Source organism: Aquarana catesbeiana, linkage group LG05, assembly GCF_042186555.1.
Source record: "Aquarana catesbeiana isolate 2022-GZ linkage group LG05, ASM4218655v1, whole genome shotgun sequence".
Lineage (NCBI taxonomy): Eukaryota > Metazoa > Chordata > Amphibia > Anura > Ranidae > Aquarana > Aquarana catesbeiana.
The window spans coordinates 21,988,646-22,011,744 of NC_133328.1; the positions used below are offsets into that span (position 1 = coordinate 21,988,646).

Consider the following 23,099-nt stretch of genomic DNA (forward strand, 5'->3'; position numbering starts at 1 on the left):
TGTGTTTGCATTGAATCTATGGGCCACAAAATCACACTGCATTGCACCAAATGTGCACAGGACTCTTCCCCAAGGTCACATCACAGCTGTGCTCAATTGATGTGAACAGGCGCCATTGGATGCAATGTCTTTTCCATTGTCATACGATTCAATGTGAATCTGACCTTAGTGTGTACCAGACCTTAGTGTGTACCAGACCTTAGTGCTGCTTCCCTGAATTTCCAGACTTGCAGGGGAGTACTTTGCCATCCTAGGGATGTGTTTCTACTGATGCACACAGTATAGGGAGACACAACTTCAGTCCCTGAATGCCAGGGTGGCTTCACTGAATGCTGCAAAAGAAAGGAGCCACCCTGACACGAAAAACCCAAGGCAGCGGTCATAGCACCGGCTTAAACTGGAACTAGAACCCTTTTATCAATTAACAGATGGAGCTGGGTAATGTTATTTAAAGCTGAACTCCAGCCATCCTTTCAGACTTGCACAGTTGTACAGGTTCCTCCCCTGTACTAAAATGACTTACTCGGATTACATTGCACACTGTGAGCTTCTCATAATGTGCACTATAATCTGCAGCAAGTCAGATAGAGCCCCGCCTCATTTCCTGGCTGTAGGATAGGGATATGCAGTTAGCGGACCTCCAGCTGTTTCAAAACTACAAGTCCCATCATGCCTCTGCCTCTGGGTGTCATGCTTGTGGCTGTCAGAGTCTTGCTATGCCTCATGGGACTTGTAGTTCTGCAACAGCTGAAGGTCCGCTAATTGCATATCCCTGCTGTAGGACTTAAAGCATCATCTAGCACTTTTCTCCCCAGCCTACTCTGATCGCTGTGCGCCCATGAAAGGACGGGTCACACACAGATTGGGACTTCTTTCGTATAACACAATGACCTCCCTTTTACCCCGATATCCGCTTTGCTCTATTTTAGTCCGGAATTTGTCTGTGATCTTTATAGAAGAAGCCAGATTTTTTTTTCCTTTGGAAATGCTTCCCTGTGTGAAGTTATGTCTCTCCTCTAGTTAAATCATTGTCTTCAGAAATATCCTTCACACATCTGAAGAGATCTGGGACAGACGTTCGATCCCCTGCCTTGTACAGATCCATCTAAGCCCATGACAAGAAGGAATCAAAGGGAAGGCAAGAGACAGGAAATAAAAGATGAGGACTGAGACCCCATTCACACAGGGGCAACACGACTTGCAGGTCGCCTCAGCGAGGCAACCTGCAAACGAATGCCCGGGCGACTTGCAAAACGACTTCTGCATAGAAGTCTATGCAAGTCGCCCCAAGTCGCCCCCGAAGTCGTACAGGAACCTTTTTCTAAGTCGGAGCGACTTGCGTTGCTCCCCTTAGAACGGCTCCATAGTACAGAACGGGAGGCGACTTGTCAGGCGACTAGGTCGCCTGACAAGTCGTCCCTGTGTGAATGGGGTCTAAATCACAGAGGAAGAGATTTCACTTCTGTCTCCTGCAGCCAAATTATTAGAAGGCACAAAGCACCCTATTTCCCCGACTTATTAGGGTCATGTGTCAGCCATGATGGAACAAAGGCAATGTATATCTTGATAGACCAACACAAAGTGGCACATAATTGTGAAGTGGAAGAAAAATGATAAATGGTTTTCAACATTTTTTACAAATAAATTTCTTAAAAGTGTGGCATGTACTTGTATTCAGTCAATACTTTGTAGAACCGCCTTTCACTGCAATTACAGCTGCAAGTCTTTTTGGGGATGTCTCTACCAGCTTTGCACATCTAGAGAGGGACATTTTTGCAAAATATCTCAAGCTCTGTCAGATTGGATGGAGACCGTCTGTGAACAGCAATTTTCAAGTCTTGCCACAGATTCTCAATTGGATTGAGGTCTGGACTGTGACTGGGCCATTCTAACACATGAATATGCTTTGATCTAAACCATTCCATTGTAGCTCTGGCTGTATGTTTAGGGTTGTTGTCCTGCTGGAAGGTGAACCTCCGCCCCAGTCTTAAGTCATTTGCAGACTAACAGGTTTTCTTCTAATATTGTCCTGTATTTGGCTCCATCCATCTTCACATCAACTCTGACCAGCTTCCCTGTCCCTGCTGAAGAAAAGCATCCCCACAACATGATATTGCCACCACCATGTTTCACAGTGGGGATGGTGTGTTCGGGGTGATGTGCAGTGTTAGTTTTCTGCCACATATAGCGTTTTGCTTATAGGCCAAAAAGTTCAATTTTGGTCTCATCTGACCAGAGCACCTTCTTCCACATGTTTGCTGTGTCCTCCACATGGCTTCTCACAAACTGCAAATGGGACTTCTTACAGCTTTCTTTCAACAATGGCTTCCTTCTTGCCACTCTTCCATAAAGAGCAGATTTGTGGAGAGCACGACTAATAGTTGTCCTGTGGACAGATTTTCCCACCTGAGCTGTGGATCTCTGCAGCTCCTCCAGAGTTACCATGGGCCTCTTGGCCGCTTCTCTGATGAATGTTCTTCTTGCCCAGACTGTCAGTTTAGGTGGACGGCCATGTCTTGGTAGGTTTGCAGTTGTGCCATACTCTTTCCATTTTCAGATGATGGAATGAACAGAGCTCCGTGAGATGTTCAAAGCTTGGGATATTTCTTTTATAACCTAACTCTGCGTTAAACTTCTCCACAACTTTATCCCTGACCTGTCTGGTGTGTTCCTTGGCCTTCATGATGCCGTTTGTCCACTAAGGTTCTCTAACAAACTTCTGAGGACTTCACAGAACAGCTGTATTTATCCTGAGATTAAATTACACACAGGTGGACTCTATTTACTAATTAGGTAACTTCTGAAGGGAATTGATTCCACTAGATTTTAGTTAGGGGTATCAAAGTAAAGGGGGCTGAATACAAACGCACACCACACTTTTTAGATATTTATTTGTAAAAAAAAAATTGAAAACCATTTATCATTTTCCTTCCACTTCACAATTATGTGCCACTTTGTGTTGGTCTATCACATAAAATCCCAATAAAATACATTTATGTTTTTGGTTACAACATGACAAAATGTGGAAAATGTCAAGGGGTGTGAATACTTTTGCAAGGCACTGTATGTGTGCAGGGCTGCTGCTACAAATTATTCTCTTCAAATTATTACTTTTCTTAGCTTCATTCTATAAGGAGGGCTGGTACTGCAGTTCTGAGAAATGTGCAGCAAGAAATAAACAGAGCAGATTTTTCAGCTTTTACCTGTTATATCGCAGAGTTCATTGTGGTCGAGGTGGAGCTCAGACAGACGGAAATTAGTGCTTAAAAAGTTTACCCTGGATATCTGAAACATAAAGTAATCAAGGTTCTAAAAATCATGGAAGATATGTAAACATTTAACCACATATTGGGGCCGATTTAATAAAACTGGTGCACATAGACTCTGGTACAGCTGAGCATAGTAACCAATCAGCTTCTAGGTTTTAGCCCTCGTTCACACTGAACACGGCTTTGAAATCATGCAAGTTCATCTGAACTCACACGATTTCAAAGCCACATTTCAGTCCGACTTCAGGGGCGACTTAAGAGACATCCGGGCGGGTTCATGCACAGATGTCTATTGAAATCTCCCCCGAAGTCGCCAAAAGTAGTGCGGGAACTATTTTTGGAAATCAGTGCGGCGCTGCAAAGTCGGCGTCGCACCCATTGGGACGCTCCTATTGCCGGCAATAGGCTGCGAATTGACATGCGATTTGGCCTGTCCAATCGCGCTGATGTGAACGGGGGGGCTTATTGTCAAAGCTGAAGTTAGAAGCAGGTTACTATGCAGAGCTGCACCAGATTCTGTGTGCTCAAAACAGCCGATGTACCCAGCATTGTCCGGAGCTAGGTAGGCTGAGTTTATTGACAGCTCTACATATTTCTTATGCACTCCAGTGCTGAGAATACCCGGCCACAGATCTCAACTCTGTTCCCACCAATGGCGGCTGGTGCTTGAAAATTTGGGGAGGAGCGCAAACAAACTGAGGTCTGTACACCTGCTGGCTGCTGTGTGCATTAGGAGGGGTTCCCACCATCCATGTGCTCAATTCCCAGGTCTGGACACCTGCGGTGCCATTTCGAGGGGTCTCCACCATCCCTGTTCTTAGTTCCCAGGTTTGTACACCTGCTGTGCCATTATGAGGGGTTAATTTTGTTTATTGAAAATCTTACAAACAACAACTTATATACAATAAAACCATAATAAATAAATAAAACATATTTACAAAATAATTGAATTTGATAATACAAAACAAGAACATAAATGGTACAAACCAAATTTGCGCACAACACAATCCCTACGGAAGAGCCAGACTAAGAAACATCACCGTCACCATGCATGTAGCCTTTTATCAAAAATATATTTCATCTTGAAAATCTAGGGGAGTGAATCAAGAATACAAAGAAAAGCCGCACACCCCGAGATCAACAGGCAGCAGCTACAGAGTCCTGATATTCCTCCACGCCCTTATCCAGGCCTCCTGCTGCCACCTGCCTTTCTCAAGACCCCGAATCTTCCCAACCTCACCCAGAATGTCCCGCACCACCACTTCCACAGGGAGGATTTTACTCCATAAGGATACCTGACACCGTGCACTCCACGTGAAATAACGGACTACTAGACTAACTAAAAAAAGTGTTTCCAAATCATAATCCCGACGAGTCTGGAATGCCCCATACACCCACTCTGCATAACTCATATGGGGGAGGAAGGGTATACTCAGAGCCCTCCCAACCCTCTTGTACACCTCTATATTAAAAGGGCATTGAAGTAGAAAGTGATCCATGGACTCCACCACTCCTCCACACTCCACTCTCGGGCAGCCCCGATCACTCATGGAAAGAAACTTCAAGTTGCCCTTCACATATAGTTTTCCATGAAAGGCAAGCCAAGCCTGATCCCTAAACTTCATTGGGATTCTCTCCAAATTAATCAATCGCAAACCCACCCCCAAAACCAGGCTTGGGCAATCCCTCAAGGCCAGTGGCTCGCAAAAAGCAGAGCTCATGATCCGCTTCTCAAGAAGTTTCCTTGGAAGAGATTTGACTTCTCCTGCTGTTACTTGCCACTGCCGAAGCATTTTCAAACACGGGGCAACATAAGCCGGGAGCTGTTCATGCTTGACCCTCAGGCTTTTCACTGGCCCACCATTTTCCCAGAGAAAAAATATTGACTCGCGCTTAGCAAACTAGTGAATATGTGGCTAAAGAGTGCCACACCAAAGAAAGTACAATATATACATGAATTAAATGTTGTACCAAACTGTACCACGCACAATGTAAGAAAGTATAAGGAAATACATAAGCCCCTCTGGTGAGCAGTGCGGTAATATAACACAAACAGTGCAATCAAACTTCAAAATGAGTCCATGTGTGATGAATGTAAACCAGGGAGTAGGTCATGAAGGTCCATATGGGAGGAAACCCAAAAGATGATAGACAGTCCCAGGTGATTCAGAGTATGTAAGGTCATAAATGTGTGGGTCCACCACCAAAAGAGGGAGCCTGGCCGCTTACCAGAACCCCATGACCCCCCATTACAGAGGGTCTAGATGGGCATTGAGATCCTGCTAGTCCGGAACTCCCAGGGATGAGGGTAAAGACTGGAAGGACGTCAAGGACTGTGATGGAAATGGATGGATCCCCAAGGAGGCTCAGCTCTCAGTATAGTGTAGTCATCATGGGAAAAAAGAAAGGGAGGGCTCTCAGTTTTGTGGGTGTCGATGGTGTGGAAAAGCTCGCTTAGCTCCTCTGCACTTAGGATTCCATCAGCAAAGTAAGCCTTGAATTCTTCAAAGGACAGTTTTCCATCATCATTTTTGTCTGCTCGTCTCAGGATCTGGTCAAAGCCTCAGAGCCCAGAGCACCGCCCTGAGATCCAATCTTTCCACCATTTTCCCAGTCTCGCAGAAAGGGCCTAAACCAGGACTGGAAAATACCAACCCACCCAGGCGGTCTCTCTGCCAACATGTTACCAAGATTGTACTTCACAAACATCAGAGAGAAAAAGACTACAGGGTTGACCATCCCTAGACCACCCTCCCGCCTAGGAAGGTAAGTCACATTCCTTTTGACAAGGTTTATTCTGTTCCCCCCATAACAGCTGGAAGAAACAACTATAGATCCTGGTATAGAGAGAAACTGGCAAAATGCAAACAAAACTGACATACAGAAAATTCGGAATGAGGTAAGTCTTGATCAGATCAACCTTTTCCCTCAAGGAAAGCTGCCAACCTTTCCAGCTTGCCACTTTGGCATCGGCATTCTCCAGCCTGTTCACCCAATTTATTGCTGATGAGGTACACAGATGATCCGCCCCTTTCTGTGTGCCAAACACTGCGCTTATGGGATAAGCCCCTCACTCTAAGCAGCTGCTTAAAATTACAAACTCATGTGATATAAAATAAATGATACACTATATAATTGCCCTCACCAATAGTGTGATCAAATAGCAGCGCTAAAAACCTAAAACAAATTATTATTTTTTTGTGATTGCTCAATGTGATACCTAAAAATAGCAATGTGTGCCCAAAACAAATGAACCAAAAATTGTTTCTAATAAACATCCATCGTGCAGTCCATTTGTGTAATAATCCAAAATTAGAAAGTTCAATATATAAAGTCCAAAATATAAGTGATAACGTAGTGAAATAATGGTGACAATATCAAAAGTATGATCTTCAGTGATGATATCTTCCACCACACCGCTGTGAATGTGACTTCCACTCCCCTTCAGCGAGCAAACTCACCAGCTTTTTTTGCCTTACACTCTCGTGTTCGGCTTGCAGGCTTTTCCCACACAGTAGGGGCAAAGTGATAACCTCCAATCAATTTCCGTATAGTTATCCGCAGTATATAAGCAAATGCTCTCTCCACATGAAAGAAAGGAAAAGCGAACCAATAGTGCAGTAACGTAACACACTTTAATAAAAATAACACTCTCCTTCACCATAAAACTCACATTTTCCAATTTTCAATAACGCAAATAAGCACAGCAAACATGGTCATCACCAACAGCACTTCAAACGGTAACCCCCGACATGTTTCGTCACACCGGACTTATTCATGGGAATCCCATGAATAAGTCCGGTGTGACGAAACATGTCGGGGCGTGGCTATACGGCAATTGAGGAAGCTTGACGTAGGACGCTGTGACAGGCGGCGCCATACGAGTGAGCGGGGAAGTGGCTACGGGAAGCTCCAGGGAACGGGTGAGAGTATCTGCATTCACCAAATCACCTGGGTCCGCCGTGACCACCATATGTCCAGGTTACCGTTTGAAGTGCTGTTGGTGATGACCATGTTTGCTGTGCTTATATGCGTTATTGAAAATTGGAAAATGTGAGTTTTATGGTGAAGGAGAGTGTTATTTTTTATTAAAGTGTGTTACGTTACTGCACTATTGGTTCGCTTTTCCTTTCTTTCATGTGGAGAGAGCATTTGCTTATATACTGCGGTTAACTATACGGAAATTGATTGGAGGTTATCACTTTGCCCCTACTGTGTGGGAAAAGCCTGCAAGCCGAACACGAGAGTGTAAGGCAAAAAAAGCTGGTGAGTTTGCTCGCTGAAGGGGAGTGGAAGTCACATTCACAGCGGTGTGGTGGAAGATATCATCACTGAAGATCATACTTTTGATATTGTCACCATTATTTCACTACGTTATCACTTATATTTTGGACTTTATATATTGAACTTTCTAATTTTGGATTATTACACAAATGGACTGCACGATGGATGTTTATTAGAAACAATTTTTGGTTCATTTGTTTTGGGCACACATTGCTATTTTTAGGTATCACATTGAGCAATCACAAAAAAATAATAATTTGTTTTAGGTTTTTAGCGCTGCTATTTGATCACACTATTTGTTCACCCAATTTGTATGACCATAGTCACCTGGGCCGAATTCAATGCCTAGAACTCTAATTTTTTTGGGGGGCTCCGGGAAGTCATCCGGGAGAACAAAGCTTTCACCTTCCACACCCATCCAGAAAGCTTCACACTTGTCCTGGTTGACCTTTGAACCTGATGCCTCTGCATACTGCCCTATCACTGAGACCACCTCCTGCGCCTCCGCAGTCCCAGAGATAAAAACAGAAACATCATCAGCATAGGCCACAACCTTCAAAGGAGGCTCACCAGCGATGCCCAAAGGTACCCCACACAAAGGTCCACTCTCTAGCCTTCTAATGAAGGGGTCGATTGCAAACACATATAGCAGAGGACTCAATGGACACCCCTGATGCACACCCGAGCCGACCGCAAAGGGCTGCCCAACCCAACCATTAACCAGAGGAAAGCTTTCAGCCCCTTTGTACAAAATCTTGAGCCAATCAATGAAACCCCCCTCCAGGCCATATTTGTCAAGAAGGAGCCACAAGTACTTATGATTAACCCGATCAAAGGCCTTAGCCTGATCCAATGTCAGCAAAAATTTACCCCAACCAGCAGCCCTACAACGCTCCAAGGCCTCCTGGACAGCTAACACTGCTGAGAAAGTGCTTCTACCTTGGACTGAACAGTGCTGGTGGCGGTATAACAAACTGCCTGCAACTGGTGATAATCGCCAGAAGAAAATCTTTGCCAGTATCTTTCTATCGACATTAAGAAGGCTAATGGGGCGCCAATTCCCAATCATCGAAGGATCTTTACCCTTTGACAGAAGGATCACTGCAGATTGCCTCATGGAGGGAGGGAGAGAACCCTCATTCAAACAGCCATTAAAAACCTCTGCAAGGTAGGGAGCCATAATCGTCTTAAAACATTTATAGAACTCGGCTGTCAGACCATCTGGCCCTGGCGTTTTCTTGATGGCTAGTTTATCAATAGCCTGGATTATCTCATCTGCAGTGATTTCATCTGTCAAATTCATCAAAGGAACATTACTTTCCAGTCCTGGTGTAGAGTCCAAAAAACCCAACATCCTTGTCCGATCAAGGTTCCTTCCTCCCAGGAGATCGGCATAGTATGACCTGACAACCTCCAGGATCCCTGACCTAGACTTCGTCAGAGAGCCCGTACTGTCCCTCAGGCCATTGACCGTCTTAACTGCTACGCTCTGTTTACAGTTCTGGTAAGGGTCAGGCGAATGGTATTTCCCGTAATCCCTCTCCTGAACCAAAGAGGCGTGCCGGTCATATTGATGTCTCCTAAGGAGGAGCTTCACCTCAGAGATCGCCCCAGAATCTCCTCCATTCGAAACAAGGCGGTCAAGTTTCCTCCGCAAACGCTGGTAGGTGATATACTTATCTTGCTGCTTCTTTCTTCCTATGGCCTTGAAAAGCCCAACAGTCCGCTGTTTAACAAGCTCCCACCATTCTGACTTGCTGTTGCAAAAGTCTAGGATCGTTACCTGTGCTTGAAAAAAATCCTCAAAGGATTGTGTTACTCTCTCGTCTTCCAGGAGGGCCGAATTCAATCTCCAGATACCCCTCCCCCTAGGTGGCATGCTTGGGGCATTCAGAGTCACAGATAGAATACAGTGATCAAAAAACTCCACTGCCCGACACACAGGTGCCGAAAAAGCGGAGTCTCCCTTTAAAAAAAACCTATCTATCCTACTCTGACTATTACCTCGCTGAAAAGTGAACCCCGTGCTGTCTGGGCAGCGCTTAATGTGCGCATCTACCAGACCTGCTTACCTAACTATCGCATTAAGAAAAAGGGTGTCATAGCCCAGCTTATCTCTAATGGTGTTGAAATCACCTCCAAAGATAACCTGCTGGGCCGTAAAAAGAAAAGGCTTAATCTTTGTAAAGAGGCATTTCCTGTCCCACTTCGTCTGGGGACCATAGATGTTAATCAGGCGCAAGTCCTGCCCCTTCACAGAGACGTCTAAGACCATGCATCTCCCTATCTCTACCTCAATTACCCGCCGGCACGTTACCATACCAGAAAAAAGGATTGCAACTCCGCTGTAAGGCTCGGGCGCAAGAGACCAAAATGAGGGACCACGTCTCCACTCCTTCTTTGCCAGATGTATATCGGCCAGACTACTCAGATGGGTTTCTTGCAAAAACAAAATGTCAGCTTCAAACTCGCTGAGCAAAAATAAGGCCATATGACGAGCACTTACTGATCTTAAGCTGGCAACATTAATGGTTGCCACTTTTAACGGAGTGGGAACTGCCATTAGGGTAGTTGAGGCAGCCGTTTCTTAGCCTGACTACTCCCTCTTCCTAGAGAACCAGCGCGCTTCATTGCACCCTGGCACTCATCATCCATAGAGGATGCAGAACTCAATGAGTCCCATTCATCATCATCATCAGACAGGACCTTAAACTTATTTTCTAAAGGCAAAAGTTTAGGATTTAAGGTAACTGAAACCCCTTTTTTCCTTCTTTTGCCCCTCCTCCTCCTATCCTCCAGCCACTCCATATCATCCTTAGACAAACCAGACTCAACAGCCTTCCCACCCCTATCCTCCCCTTCAGCCCCCCCCCCCACTCCCCTTTCACTTATCTACCACCAGGCCAGCCTCTCCACCATCCTCCCCACTCCTCTGCACCCCACGATCCTCAATAGAAACCCTGCAGCGTCAGGGGAGGGGGATTGGCACCACACCAGACGCACCTGCCTCAGCACCTCTTGCTGCCTCTGCAATTTTAGAAGACACAGAAGGATTGGACACATTTTTGGCAACTGATACCTTGCCTACAGAAGACACGGGCACACTAGGTAAACGCACAGACTGGGGAGACACATTAGGTATTGGCACAGACTGGGGCACCACAGATTGGAGAGACACATTAGGTATTGGCACAGACTCAGATGGACTCACAGGCACCCCAGCTGCTGAGCTCCGAGCATCCTCCATGTCCAGGCGGAAGAACTCTCTCATGAGCTCAGGATTGTTGTGCATTGCCTCAGTACACTGACTGTAAGGATGTCCCACCGCATTGCACAGATTGCACCTGATAATATTACAATCCTTCGCCAAATGTCCCATACCCTGACACAAAGAGCACTTCATCACTGGACAGGAGGATGCAAGATGTCCTTTATCACCACACTTATTGCAGAGCTTTGGCTGGCCTGGATAGAAGATGGTCAGCCTGTCCCTCCCCAGGAAAGCTGAGGATGGCAGATGCTGGATGACATTATCAACAACCTTTAATTTTAGCTGCACAGACCATCCCCCCGTCCATATTCCCCGATCATTTACAATCTTTTTTAGAGGGCTCAGGACGTCTCCATACCTCCTCAACCATACAGATAAATCCCCTTGTGGTATGGACTCATTGCGGACCAAAATTGTGACCATTTTAATGAGGGGCTGGCGTGAAACAAGCTTTGGGATGAGCCCTTTCCAGTCCGGCAGGCCCCTACACACGTGTTCATACTTCTCCCAAAATATGTCCAAAGACTCCGGACAGATAAAGGACAAATCATATTCATAGGAACCTGCCGGACTGATCAGGGCGAAGATATCTGTGGGTGTAAACCCCATCTGTAGAATCTTATCCACCACTGTCCTCCTATGTGGGGGGATTCCACCGCCTTCCCATTTTATTTTCACAGCATTCCTCCTTTTAAACATGGAGGAAGATACAACATTTTCATGCTCCTTCCCTGCTTGCTGCCCCTTCCCAGATCCTGTAGCAGCAACACCAGCATAAGTTTTTCTTACAGCAGCAGCATTTGCAGTCTTGTCCTTAAACACATTCAAACCTGCTGGCAGAGAGTCTGAATCAGCTGGGATAGCAGTCTTCTGATTAGAGGCAGGACCCTCCCCCTCCTCTGAACACACAGTTTTTCTCCTGGGATCAATCACAGTCATGGTTGCTGCAGACTCCTGGAAAGTTGTAGCACTACTGCACCCAGCATCTCCTCCACCATTCACAGGAACAGCCGCTGTGCCTGGTCCAGGCAAAGTCTCTGTATTGTCCATGGACCTCTCTGCATACTGAAGCTGACAGTTATTAGCAGATGTTATTGCATGTTGTACATTGTCTATGGGCTGACTTCCTGCAGCACTACAACCCTCAGCAAGCACATTGTCATTAAAGTTCACACCATCATCCTGCACACACACTGTACCTGCACCTTGTCTCTCCACAGGTCTTTCTTCCACAGGGCTAGGAACGGCGTCCATCTTTTCCTCATCATCCTGGGAAGCCACACCTGGAGTGTATTCAAGTTTATTGATGAAATCCAGCATGGCAGAATCTTCAACCTCCTGCTCAGATGTTCCACATTGCTGGGGAGTGAAGGGGACAGAGGCCTCCACCATTGAGGGCTCAGCAGATGTCTGAGGTGTTGAAGAGCTGGGCTCATCCTCCGGGCCCACTTTCTCACTCTCTGCTGTCTGTACCTGCATCTCCTCACTGGTCTCCTCACCCTCCATGCAGGAAGCGGCTCCTCTTCTCATTTAGCTGAATCTTTCTTCATTCTTATATTTTTCTTTAAATGCTCCACTATTCTCCTTCAGAGAACTCACCAGTTCTTTCTGCTTCCGCAGAGCTTGTTCCAGATCTTTCAGCTCAGGCCTCAGAGCCGGTCTTTTCTTGCTGAACACTTTGGCATAAATCTGCTTTTTCCTTTTAAATTTGTTTTTCAAAGCTACCAACTTCTCCTCTTCCTTCTCAATCCGCTTCAACGTTTCAATAACCCTCCGTCTAAAGGCAGACAGGGACTCATCTTTCCTTGGGCCAGGCCTAGTGTCGTCCATAGGCTGAGGCCTATCCAGGGGGCCTCCACCAGGGTCCTCCCCAGGATCCTGCATCACTCCTGGGGCAGAGGAGCAACTCTAGTCCCTGGTCTCTGGAAGCACAGGAGCAAAGGAACTAGCAACCTCACACCTCACTGTCAAGGAGCGGAATGGCAGTTTCCCACCATCCCTGTGCTGAGTTCCCAGGTCTGGACACCCGCTGTGCCATTATGAGGGGTTCCCACCATCCCTGTTCTTAGTTCCCGGGTTTGTACACCTGCTGTGCCATTATGAGGGGTTAATTTTGTTTATTGAAAATCTTACAAACAACAACTTATATACAATAAAACCTGAGGGGAATTCCACCATCCCTGTGCTTAGTTCCTGGGTCTGGACACCCAATGTGCCATTACGAGGGGTTTCCACCATCCCTGTTCTTAGTTCCTAGGTTTGCACGCCTGCTGTTCCATTATGAGGGGTTCCCACCATCCCCGTGCTTAGTTCCTGGGTCTGGACACCCAATGTGCCATTATGAGGGGTTTCCACCATCCCTGTGCTTAGTTCCCAGGTCTGGACACTTGCTGTGCCATTATGAGGGGTTCCCAGTGATGCAGCACAGCCAGCAGCAACACACAGGGACTGGGAGTCAGTCAGGGACAGCATGACTGGCCGCTCCTTGTGCCCAGTCTGAAGTCCACCACCAGCTAACACAGTCAGAGTGTCAGACATGTCCATTAACTAAGCCCAACCAACCACTCTTCCCTTCCTGTGTCTAGCAGCATCCAGAAGTTGTTTCAGCAGTGACTGCCCAGTTTGAGTGCCCATCCCATATCGCAGGCGCAAGTTGTTCAATTACGCCACCACCGGTGCTTACCAGTCCGGCTGAGACTTGGAGAGCAGGCGTCACTTATGCCTTGCGTTCCATCTAGTGCCAGGGGGAACCAGAAGTGATGGCGCTGCTCTGCAGAAGGTGCCATACCCCACAGGCTGATTTATTCTAGAGTGGGGGAGTGTTTGGGTTGCATTGCTTTGAGCCCCGGGGACTCCCCAAAGAAAGCCAATGAAGCATGTCAGCCACAATCAAGCTTCCCATAGACAGCTGTGTGTCCGGCGCCCCGTACACACCTAAAGTGACTAACTTAGGGGGGCGGTGCCCCTGCGCCCCCTATGGATGGGCCACCACTGGTTCCCACTCACATTAGAGTTTTGGGTGCTAAAGTACAACTCTAGGTAGATATAAAATATACATAATATGCAGCTTTGTAATTTTTACTACATTGATAAATTTAATGCAATACTGTGTGGACGAGCATAAAGAGCAGCCGCAGATGCTGCTGATGTCATCATCTTCAGGAAGGCTTTGTGCTTAGTCCTGGGCATACTGATCACATCGATCCTTTGGTTCCATCTTGCCATGCTGACACCTCATCTCTCTGCATGGTGAATGTAATACAAGTTTGTAATCCCTGTTCCCTGCTACTGTTTCATTTGCATGTTCCTGGCTGGATCACCCACTAATCTGTTGGAGGAGCTGCGGGATTATTTTTTACTCTTTAAATTTCATTCCCTTGCTGACTTGTGGATGTATCATGATCTGTACAGTAAAGTGAGCTGTTGTACTGAGTGTCGGATACCATCTTTTATTGCGGGTCCTCGGTGGGTTAGAGCCCTGACGCCCAACCTGCGGCCAGAGGGCCATGTGAAGCCCTGTGATATTCGATGTGTGGCCCTTGGACCTTAGCAGCCTATAGCGGGAGCACTGAATTGCAAATAACAGTGAACTCTACAAGCCTTAGGTAATATTTCCTGGTCTCTCGTTGACTTCTGCAGCATGTCTCCAGTCTCTGACCATTATTTCCTTTAGTATGGGGTCTATTTATAAATGTTCTGTGATCAGCCAAGTCCGAAGGACTCTGATCACAGTGGGGCGTGCGAGCAGCGATCAGGGGAGGACGTCTATTGATGCCCTCCCAGCACTGGAAGCGGAAAGTGGTTAAAGTGTGAGCTGGAATTTGGCTTTAATATGTTAGTGTATTGAAATCTGCTAGAACATCTAACACTCCCCTCCCCCCCAGACTGACAATGCTGATGTCTGCTGTGCCCCCTGTGCTCCTTCATCCAGAGTGGGAGCACTTTAATTCAGGAAGTCTGTTACTGGCCAGATCACCAGGTGAAAACAGAGGGGGGAAAAGATAGATAGAAAAGGAAAACGATTTTGGTTTGGCATCGTAATTAGAGTTTTCACACGTGGTCAATAAAAACCTGACAGAGGCTGTAACTCTTCCCTACACCATCCAAAACAAAATTATAAAATTATAAGTACTTTGTATTTCTACATTTTTATTTGTACCTTGTTATGATTAAGCCACAAATATTTTAACATGCGAAACCTTGACAGATCTGTGATTTCTCGGAGCCCTCTATGGAAAAATGAAAGAAGCAGAAAATGTATTAATTTTTCAATACGGGTTCTGTATTCATCTCCTCTCTAAAAATGATGATTGCATTCAGCACAACTACATTTATCTCGTGTTTTGTGTTTTTTTTTTTTTTTTTGCTCGGAGCAATGTGAAAGCAACCTAAACTTTAACATGTCAATATAATTTCAAGGCTTTTTTTTTTGTCATTCTATTTAAACTAGTAGTTTTATCAAATAGACATGTGCACTGCCGAAAAATTTGTTCTTTTTCATTTCATTTGTTTTTACGTGTTTTTCGTTATGATCGCAATTCGTAAATTTCAAAATTCGATAAGAAGAACAGAAAATCCAAAAATTCAAAAGAATAACTAACTAATAATAACTTAACTATTACTAACTAATAAATTATAGGTATTGTAATTTCCTTTCAAATTTGGCTGTTATTGAACATAACGAATACGAATTTATCCGAAGTTACAAATTATCTGGAATAACTAATGCCGCATCTAAACAAATGGAACGGAACAAATTAATAATAAATAATAATAAAACGTTTTTATTATTAATATTATTTATTATTATTATTATTATTAATGTGTTACGTTCTATTCGGCATGCATTTTTTAATGTTGGCTTCTTTTTTTTTTTTTACAGTCAGCTGATCAGTCACCCTTTGTTAAGGACATGGCAGCCGGCTTCCCGGCCCTGTACCTTAGCAACCAGCTCAATGCGGTAAATTATCGCATTAAATAATGTGGTAATTACCGTTAAATCGAACAAATACTGCATTTGGTATTTAACTTAAAATTCTTAGTGAATTGAACACTTGCACAATTGTTACTGCATGCGGTATTTCACCGCATTTTATTAGCCGTCACACCAGGGTACTCGGTGTAATCCTAGACTCTGACTTGTGATTTCAGCCTCAAGTCCAATCGTTGTCAAAAGTTTGTAGAATTCACCTCCGTAACATCTCTAAAATTCGCCCCTTTTTAACAAATGAAACCACCAAGCTCCTCATTCACTCCCTCGTTATCTCTCGCCTTGACTATTGCAACTCCCTTCTCATTGGCCTGCCTCTCCATAGACTATCCCCTCTTCAGTCTATCATGAATGGTGCTGCCAGACTTATCCACCTTACCAACCGCTCAGTCTCTGCCAACCCTCACCTCCAATCCCTACACTGGCTCCCAATCACCCAGCGAATTAAATTCAAAATACTAACCACAACATACAAAGCCATTCACAACTCTGCCCCGAGCTACATCACCAATCTTGTCTTCAAATATCACCCAAATCGTCCTCTCCGCTCTTCTCAATACCTCCTACTCTCAAGCTCTCTCATCTCCTCCTCCCATGCTCTTCTCCAGGATTTCTCCAGAGCCTCTCCCATCCTCTGGAACTTGCTACCTCCACCTGTCCGGCTATCCCCTTCTCTTGATACTTTCAGGCGATCCCTGAAAACTCATCTCTTCAGGGAAGCCTATCACGTCTCCAACTAATCTCCTACCACTTCCACCAGCTCATTCCCCACAGTTACAACCTTTTGTACCACCTGCCCCACCCTATTAGATTGTAAGATTCTTCTGAGCAGGGTCCTCTTAATCCTCTTGTATTTTATTGTATTATAACTGTATTGTCTCCCTTTTATATTGTAAAGCGCTGCGTAAACTGTTGGTGCTATATAAATCCTGTATAATAATAATAATACCGTATTTATCGGCGTATAACACGCACCTCAATTTAGGAGGGAATTTTAAGGAAAAAAAACTTTTAGGAGGGAAGTTGAAGGGAAAAAAAACTTACATTTAAATGCCCTTCATTGCAGCCTTCTCAGTGCAGCCATGTCAGTGCAGCCTTGCCAGTGCAGCCATGTCAGTGCAGCCTTGCTAGTGCAGCCATGTCAGTGCAGCCTTGCCAGTGCAGCCATGTCAGTGCAGCCTTGCCAGTGCAGCCATGTCAGTGCAGCCTTGCTAGTGCAGCCATGTCAGTGCAGCCATGTCAGTGCAGCCTTGCTAGTGCAGCCATGTCAGTGCAGCCATGTCAGTGCAGCCTTCCCCAGTGTCCAGTCCAGCCTTGCCCCAGTCCAGCCTTGCCCCAGTCCAGCCTTGCCCCAGTGCAGTCTTGCTGAAGCCTCTGAGCTTCAAGATCGCCGACCGCGATTTGAAAATGGCGCCGCCGGCGCCGAAATACACAGAGCCGGTCCTCGGCTCTTCTCGGCGGCTCTCGTTTACTTTCGGTTCCACTCGGACGGTGAGCGGAGCTATCCGAAACTAGCCGAGTATACTCGGCTAGGTTCGGGCGGCGCTCGAGTGAAACCGAAAGCCGCCGAGAAGAGCCGAGGACCGGCACTGTGTATTTCGGCGCCGGCAGCGCCATTTTCAAATCGCGGTCAGCGATTTTTTTAGTTCTGACAGGTCAGGATCGCAGGGGATCGGCGTATAACACGCACCCGCGATTTTCCCCTGATTTTAAGGGGAAAAAAGTGCGTGTTATACGCCGATAAATACGGTAATTTAACTCTTAGTGAATTGACCCCCTTGTGATGAAAAAAAAAAAGTTAAGTAAAATACACCCAAGCACCTAAAATCCCCCCCCCCCCCACACACACACACATACATACGTACAAACGTAAATGCACGCGTCGAGGGAACCTACCCCTGAAAACGTCTATTGCAATACACGTTACATATCGCCACGCACGCCAGAATGAGAGCAAAACTTCTAGCACCAGACCCTCTTCATAACGCTAAATTGATGACCTAGAAGGGGCTTTTAAAGCATCACCTGTAGAAAGTATAGGGTACTAAAGTTTGTTGCCATTTCACGGGCGCATGCACATTTAAGGTTGGACATGTTGGGTATCTATTTACTCAGTGCAACCTCGTCTTTAATATTTTTCCCAATTTTTGCAGTCTCCGCTCTAATTCATCCCAAAGGTGTTCTATGGGGTTGAGGTCAGGACTCTGTGCAGGCCAGTCAGATTCTTCCACCCCAAACTCGCTCATCCATGTCTTTATGGACCTTGCTTTGTGCTCTGGTCCAAATCATTAGGTGGAGGGGGGATTATGGTGTGAGATTTGTTTTTCAGGGGTTGGGCTTGGCCCCTTAGTTCCAGTGAAGGGAACACTTAAAGCGTCAGCATACCAAGACATTTTGGACAATTTTTTGCTCCAAACTTTGTGGGAACAGTTTGGGGATGGCCCCTTCCTGTTCCAACATGACTGCACACCAGTGCACAAAGCAAGGTCCATAAAGACATGGATGAGCGAGTTTGGGGTAGAGGAACTTGACTGGCCTGCACAGAGTCCTGACCTCAACCCGATAGAACACCTTTGGGATGAATTAGAGCGCAGACTGCGAGCCAGGCCTTCTCGTCCAACATCAGTGCCTGACCTCACAAATGCGCTTCTGGAAGAATGGTCAAACATTCAGTCTCCGCTCCTAAACCTTGTGGACAGCCGTCCCAGAAGAGGTGAAGCTGTTATAGCTGCAAAGGGTGGGCCAACTCAACATTGAACCCTACGGACTAAGACTGGGATGCCATTAAAGTTCATGTGCGTGTAAAGGCAGGTGTCGCAATACTTTTGACAACACAGTATACATTCATATACAGCAGGCAGGTCATGAAACACAGACAATACTAGATGGATATGTGTACTTACTTCCTGCCCAGGTAGAGCTCATGTACATCGGAGTCCGTCCTGTAGCCGCACTTCTCTATCTGCTCCTCTATTATCTGCACCGACAAAAGATCACACCACTTTTATTATATTTCAATATTTTTATTACTTTCAAAACAAGTAATACAACATAAAAAAAAAATGTATTAAAAGTCAGCAGCTACAAATACTTAATATAAGGACACTTACCTGTCTAGGGATCCAGCGCTGTCCTCACCTGAACCGATTCTTCAATCAGCTTGGGGTGCAGGCACCAGCATTTGTAGTAAGAGAAACAGGAAGTGAAGCCTTGCGGCTCCACAGCCTGTTTCCTACTGTGCATGTGCAAGCTGTGCTGCGCCTTGTGAATGGTCCCGTAGTTTTCCGGGACCTGTGATGTGTCCCAGTAGACTTCAGGGGAAGGAGGGGGGCTGAACTCTTGGCTCGGACGGGGAATTGTCTAAGGGTAACCAGGCAATTTATTTCTGAGAAATCTCCTTTGTCAAGTCTAGGCAACGTGTTTCTGAGAGGTCTACTTTCTCAAGCCTGGGCTTGACAAAGGCGGTTTCTTCAAAAGGTGTTGCCTGGTTAACTTGGATGCTTCCCTGTCACCTTGTGTGTCCAGACTGTATTTGGATGTTGCTGCTGGAAGGTCCTTTCTGAGTGACAAGGTGACATGGAAGCATCTAATGGTAACCAGGCAACGTGTTTCAGACAAATCTCCTTTGTCAAGCCTAGGCAAAGCGTCTGGCGAAGTCTCCATTGTCACCCGGAAAGGATCTTCTCACAGTAATGTTCTAATACGGTCTGAAAGAAGTGTCTGAGGATAACCAGGCAACGCCTTTCAGAGAAATCTTCTTTGTCAAGCCTAGGTTTGATGAAGGAGATTTCTCCAAAACTCATTGCCCGCTTACCCTTAGTCACCTTGGCGTCTGGACTGTATTCTAAAGTTGCTACAGAAAGATCCTTTCCGTGTAATGGGGAGGTGTTTAACTACTTGCTGCCCGCACTATAGCCGAAAGACGGCTGCAGCGCAGGCCTTAAATGCCAGGAGGACGTCCATGGACGTCCTCCTGAGCAAGCGCTGTCCGCGCGACCCTGCGGGTCGTGCACGGCGCGCTCTGTGGTCACCGAGTCTATGAGACTTGGCTGATCACAGATCCGAGTAAGAGGTCGATCCCAACCCCATACCACGTGATCAGCTGTCAGCCAAAGATGGCTGATCACGTGATGTAAACAGAAGCTTGGTCATCTGTATTTTTTTTTTCCTCACGCTGTCAGCGTGAGGGGAAAAAAAAGTTGTTCACCAGCTTCTGTCAGAGGGACATCGGTCCCTCACTCAGAAAGCCATGCCCACCAGGGGCCACCTACCAGTACCACCTATCAGTACCCACCAGTGCCACCTACCAGTGACCACAGTGCCACCCATCAATGCCCACCAGTGCTGCCAATCAATGCCCATCAGTGTCTTATAATCAGTGCCACAGATCAGTGCTGCCTATCAGTGTCACCTACCAGTGCCCATTAGTGCCACCCATCAGTGATCATCAGTGCTCATCAGTGCCACCTATCAGTGCTGCTTTTCAGTACCGCTTATCAGTGCCCTTCAGAGCCACCTATCAGTGCCCTTCAGTGCCACCCGTTAGTGCCAACCATCAGTGACCATCAGTACAACTTCTCAGTGCCACCTCATCAGTGCTTATTAGTGCCACCTTATCAGTCCCTATCTGTGCCGCCTATCAGTGCCCATCAGTGCAGGCTCATCAGCGCACATCAGTGAAGGAGAAAAATTACCTGTTTTCAAAATTTTATAACAAACTATGAAACAGTTTTGTTTTTTTTTTTTCAAAATTTCGGTCTCTTTTTGTTTTATTTAGCAAAAAATAAAAAAAAAACAGCAACAATTAAATACCACCAAAAAAAAAAAAGCTCTATCTGTGTGAAAAAAATGATAAAAATTTCATTCGGGTAAACTGTAGCATGACCGCGTAATTGTCATTCAAAGAGTGACAGCGCCGAAAGCTGAAAATTGGTCTGGGCAGGAAGGGGGTTTAAGTGCCCGGTAAGCAAGTGGTTAAAGGTAACCAGGAAGCACGTTTCAGAGAAATCTCCTTTGCCATGCCACAGCAACTCGTTTTGGGTAGATATCCTTTGTAAATAATAGGCAACGCGTTCCAGAGAAATCTCCTTTGTTAAGGTTTGACAGGACATATCTCTGAAATGCATTGTCTGGTTGCCTTTAGATGATTCCCTGTCACCCAGAAAAGATCTTCCCACAGTAATGTTTGAATACGGTCTGAAGGTGGTATATCTAAGGGTAACCAGGCAACGCATTTAAGAGAAGTCTTCTTTGTCAAGCCTAGACCTGATGAAGACAATCTGAGCCGGAAGTGGGAGCGGGTACCTGTCAAAACAAGGTACCTGCCCCCCCCCCTAAAAGTGCTAAATGTGGCAGTGGAGGAGGGGAGGGTGAAACCAAGTGTAGCTTCCCATTTTGGGTGGAGCTCCGCTTTAAGGCTCGGTTCACACTAGTGCGACTTATCATGCGACTTGCAACACATAAAGTCACATGACAACCCATTTATTTCAATGGCACCCGTTCCAATCTATGCGACTATAGAACTATATCCGAGCCTATAACTGTATAGAAGGAGGAAGCTCAGAATGTGAGATCTTATTTATATCAGTATGTATAACGAAACACGTTTAGCTGTACTGTTGCTTTTCATGAGAAAACGCATCTCCATCCAGCAGCCCAAGGTAAAAAGCAGGACCGGGATATGAATTCCTAAAAGATACAAGAACCTGGCACAGTAGGTGGTGTACAAGGAGGCACTTACAATTAGATATGGAGTGGATTCCATCTGGAGGACCCATATGCCAGATTCTGTCTGCTTCTATGGTTGGTGGTAATGCCAGAACATTCTGGAGGGACCACTTTTAAGAGTCGGTGTGGACCAGGGTGCAGGTAAGTAAATGGATTGGCGATAGCTTGACGCGTCCATATCGCATTCAGATATTGATGCTAGAGAAGAAGCGTCTAAGGTTCACCAGGCAATGCGTTTCTGAGAAATCTCTTTTGCCAAGCCAAGCTTTCTCAAAAACACATTGTCCAGGCTTGACAAAAGGAGATTTCTTTGGAAATACATTGTCTAGTAGACATGTGCAATTTGGTTATTTCCAAATTCGTTTTTTTTAAAGTATTTTTACAAACTCTTTCATTATGAAATTTCTGAATTTTTCAATTTCCGAATTTCGAATTTCCGAATTTTTCAATTTCCGAATTTCCAAAAATTTGAAATGTCGGAAATTGAAAAAATTCTAAATATCTGAAATTCGAAATCCGGAAATTGGAGAATTTCGGAAATTCAAAATGAGGAAATTCGGAATTTCAGAAATTTGAAAATTCGAAAATTTGGAAATTTGAAAATCCCAAAATAAGAATGAAAATCTGAAAATTCAAAAGAATGAAAATCAGAAAATTTGAAAACCCGAAAATCTGAAATATTAACTAAAAATAACTATTAAAATATAGGCATTGAAATTTCCTTTCAAATTTGGCTGTTAGTGACTGTAACGAGTACGAATTCATCTGAAGTTACGAATTATCTGAAATAACGAATGCCGCATAAAAAGAATGGAACGTAACGATCTAATAATAATAAATAAAAATAATAATAAAACCTTTTTATTATTATTATTTATTATTAATTTGTTCCAATCCATTTGTTCAGATGCAGCTTTCGTTATTTCGGATAATTCGTAACTTCAGATAAATTTGTATTTGTTACGTTCACAAATTTGAAAGGAAATTCCAATACCTATAATTTAATAGTTAGTTATTATTAGTTATTTATTATTTCAAATTTTACAGATTTTTTCTTTTTTTCAGATTTTCTAATTTGCAGATTTTCTATTTTTTGAATTTCGAAATTCAAAATTCGAAAATACGGAATTCGGGATTACGAAATTCAGAATTTGAAAATTTGTAAATTCGTAAATTTGAAAATCCGAATTTTTTGGATTCCAAATTTTCAAATTTCCGAATAAAGCAAAAAAATTAAAACGAACAAATTTTTTTGTCAGTGCACATGTCTATTGCAAGGTATTGGATAGAAAGATCTGGATGCCGCACACTGGATAAAGTAGAAAACTTGTCTTTATTGTAGAGATAGGACCATCAAAAGTACAAGACAATCATGCAGGATGTACAGGATCAGCTGACGCGTTTCGCACTCGTAGCTGAGTGCTTACTCATAGCTCATAGCTGGGACTCTTCAACGCTGAAGGCTTCACATTAACTTTACACCTAGGTCTGGATCCACCTGAGCGGTGAAACACTCTTCCTGCTATTATTGCATCTACGGATATATGCACATGTCTAT

The 23,099-nt window shown here is 45.0% G+C and overlaps 1 protein-coding gene across 1 annotated transcript in view; it reads right to left on the bottom strand.

The window, feature by feature from the left end:
- Window positions 1-23,099, bottom strand: part of LRRC72 (leucine rich repeat containing 72) — a 59,342-nt gene that overhangs the window by 33,218 nt on the left and 3,025 nt on the right. The window contains exons 2-4 of the mRNA XM_073629515.1: window positions 18,718-18,791; window positions 14,984-15,053; window positions 3,204-3,285 (exon numbers count right to left, since the gene is read on the bottom strand). Coding sequence (XP_073485616.1) covers window positions 3,204-3,285; window positions 14,984-15,053; window positions 18,718-18,791 — 226 coding nt within the window. The remainder of the gene's footprint in view (window positions 1-3,203; window positions 3,286-14,983; window positions 15,054-18,717; window positions 18,792-23,099) is intronic.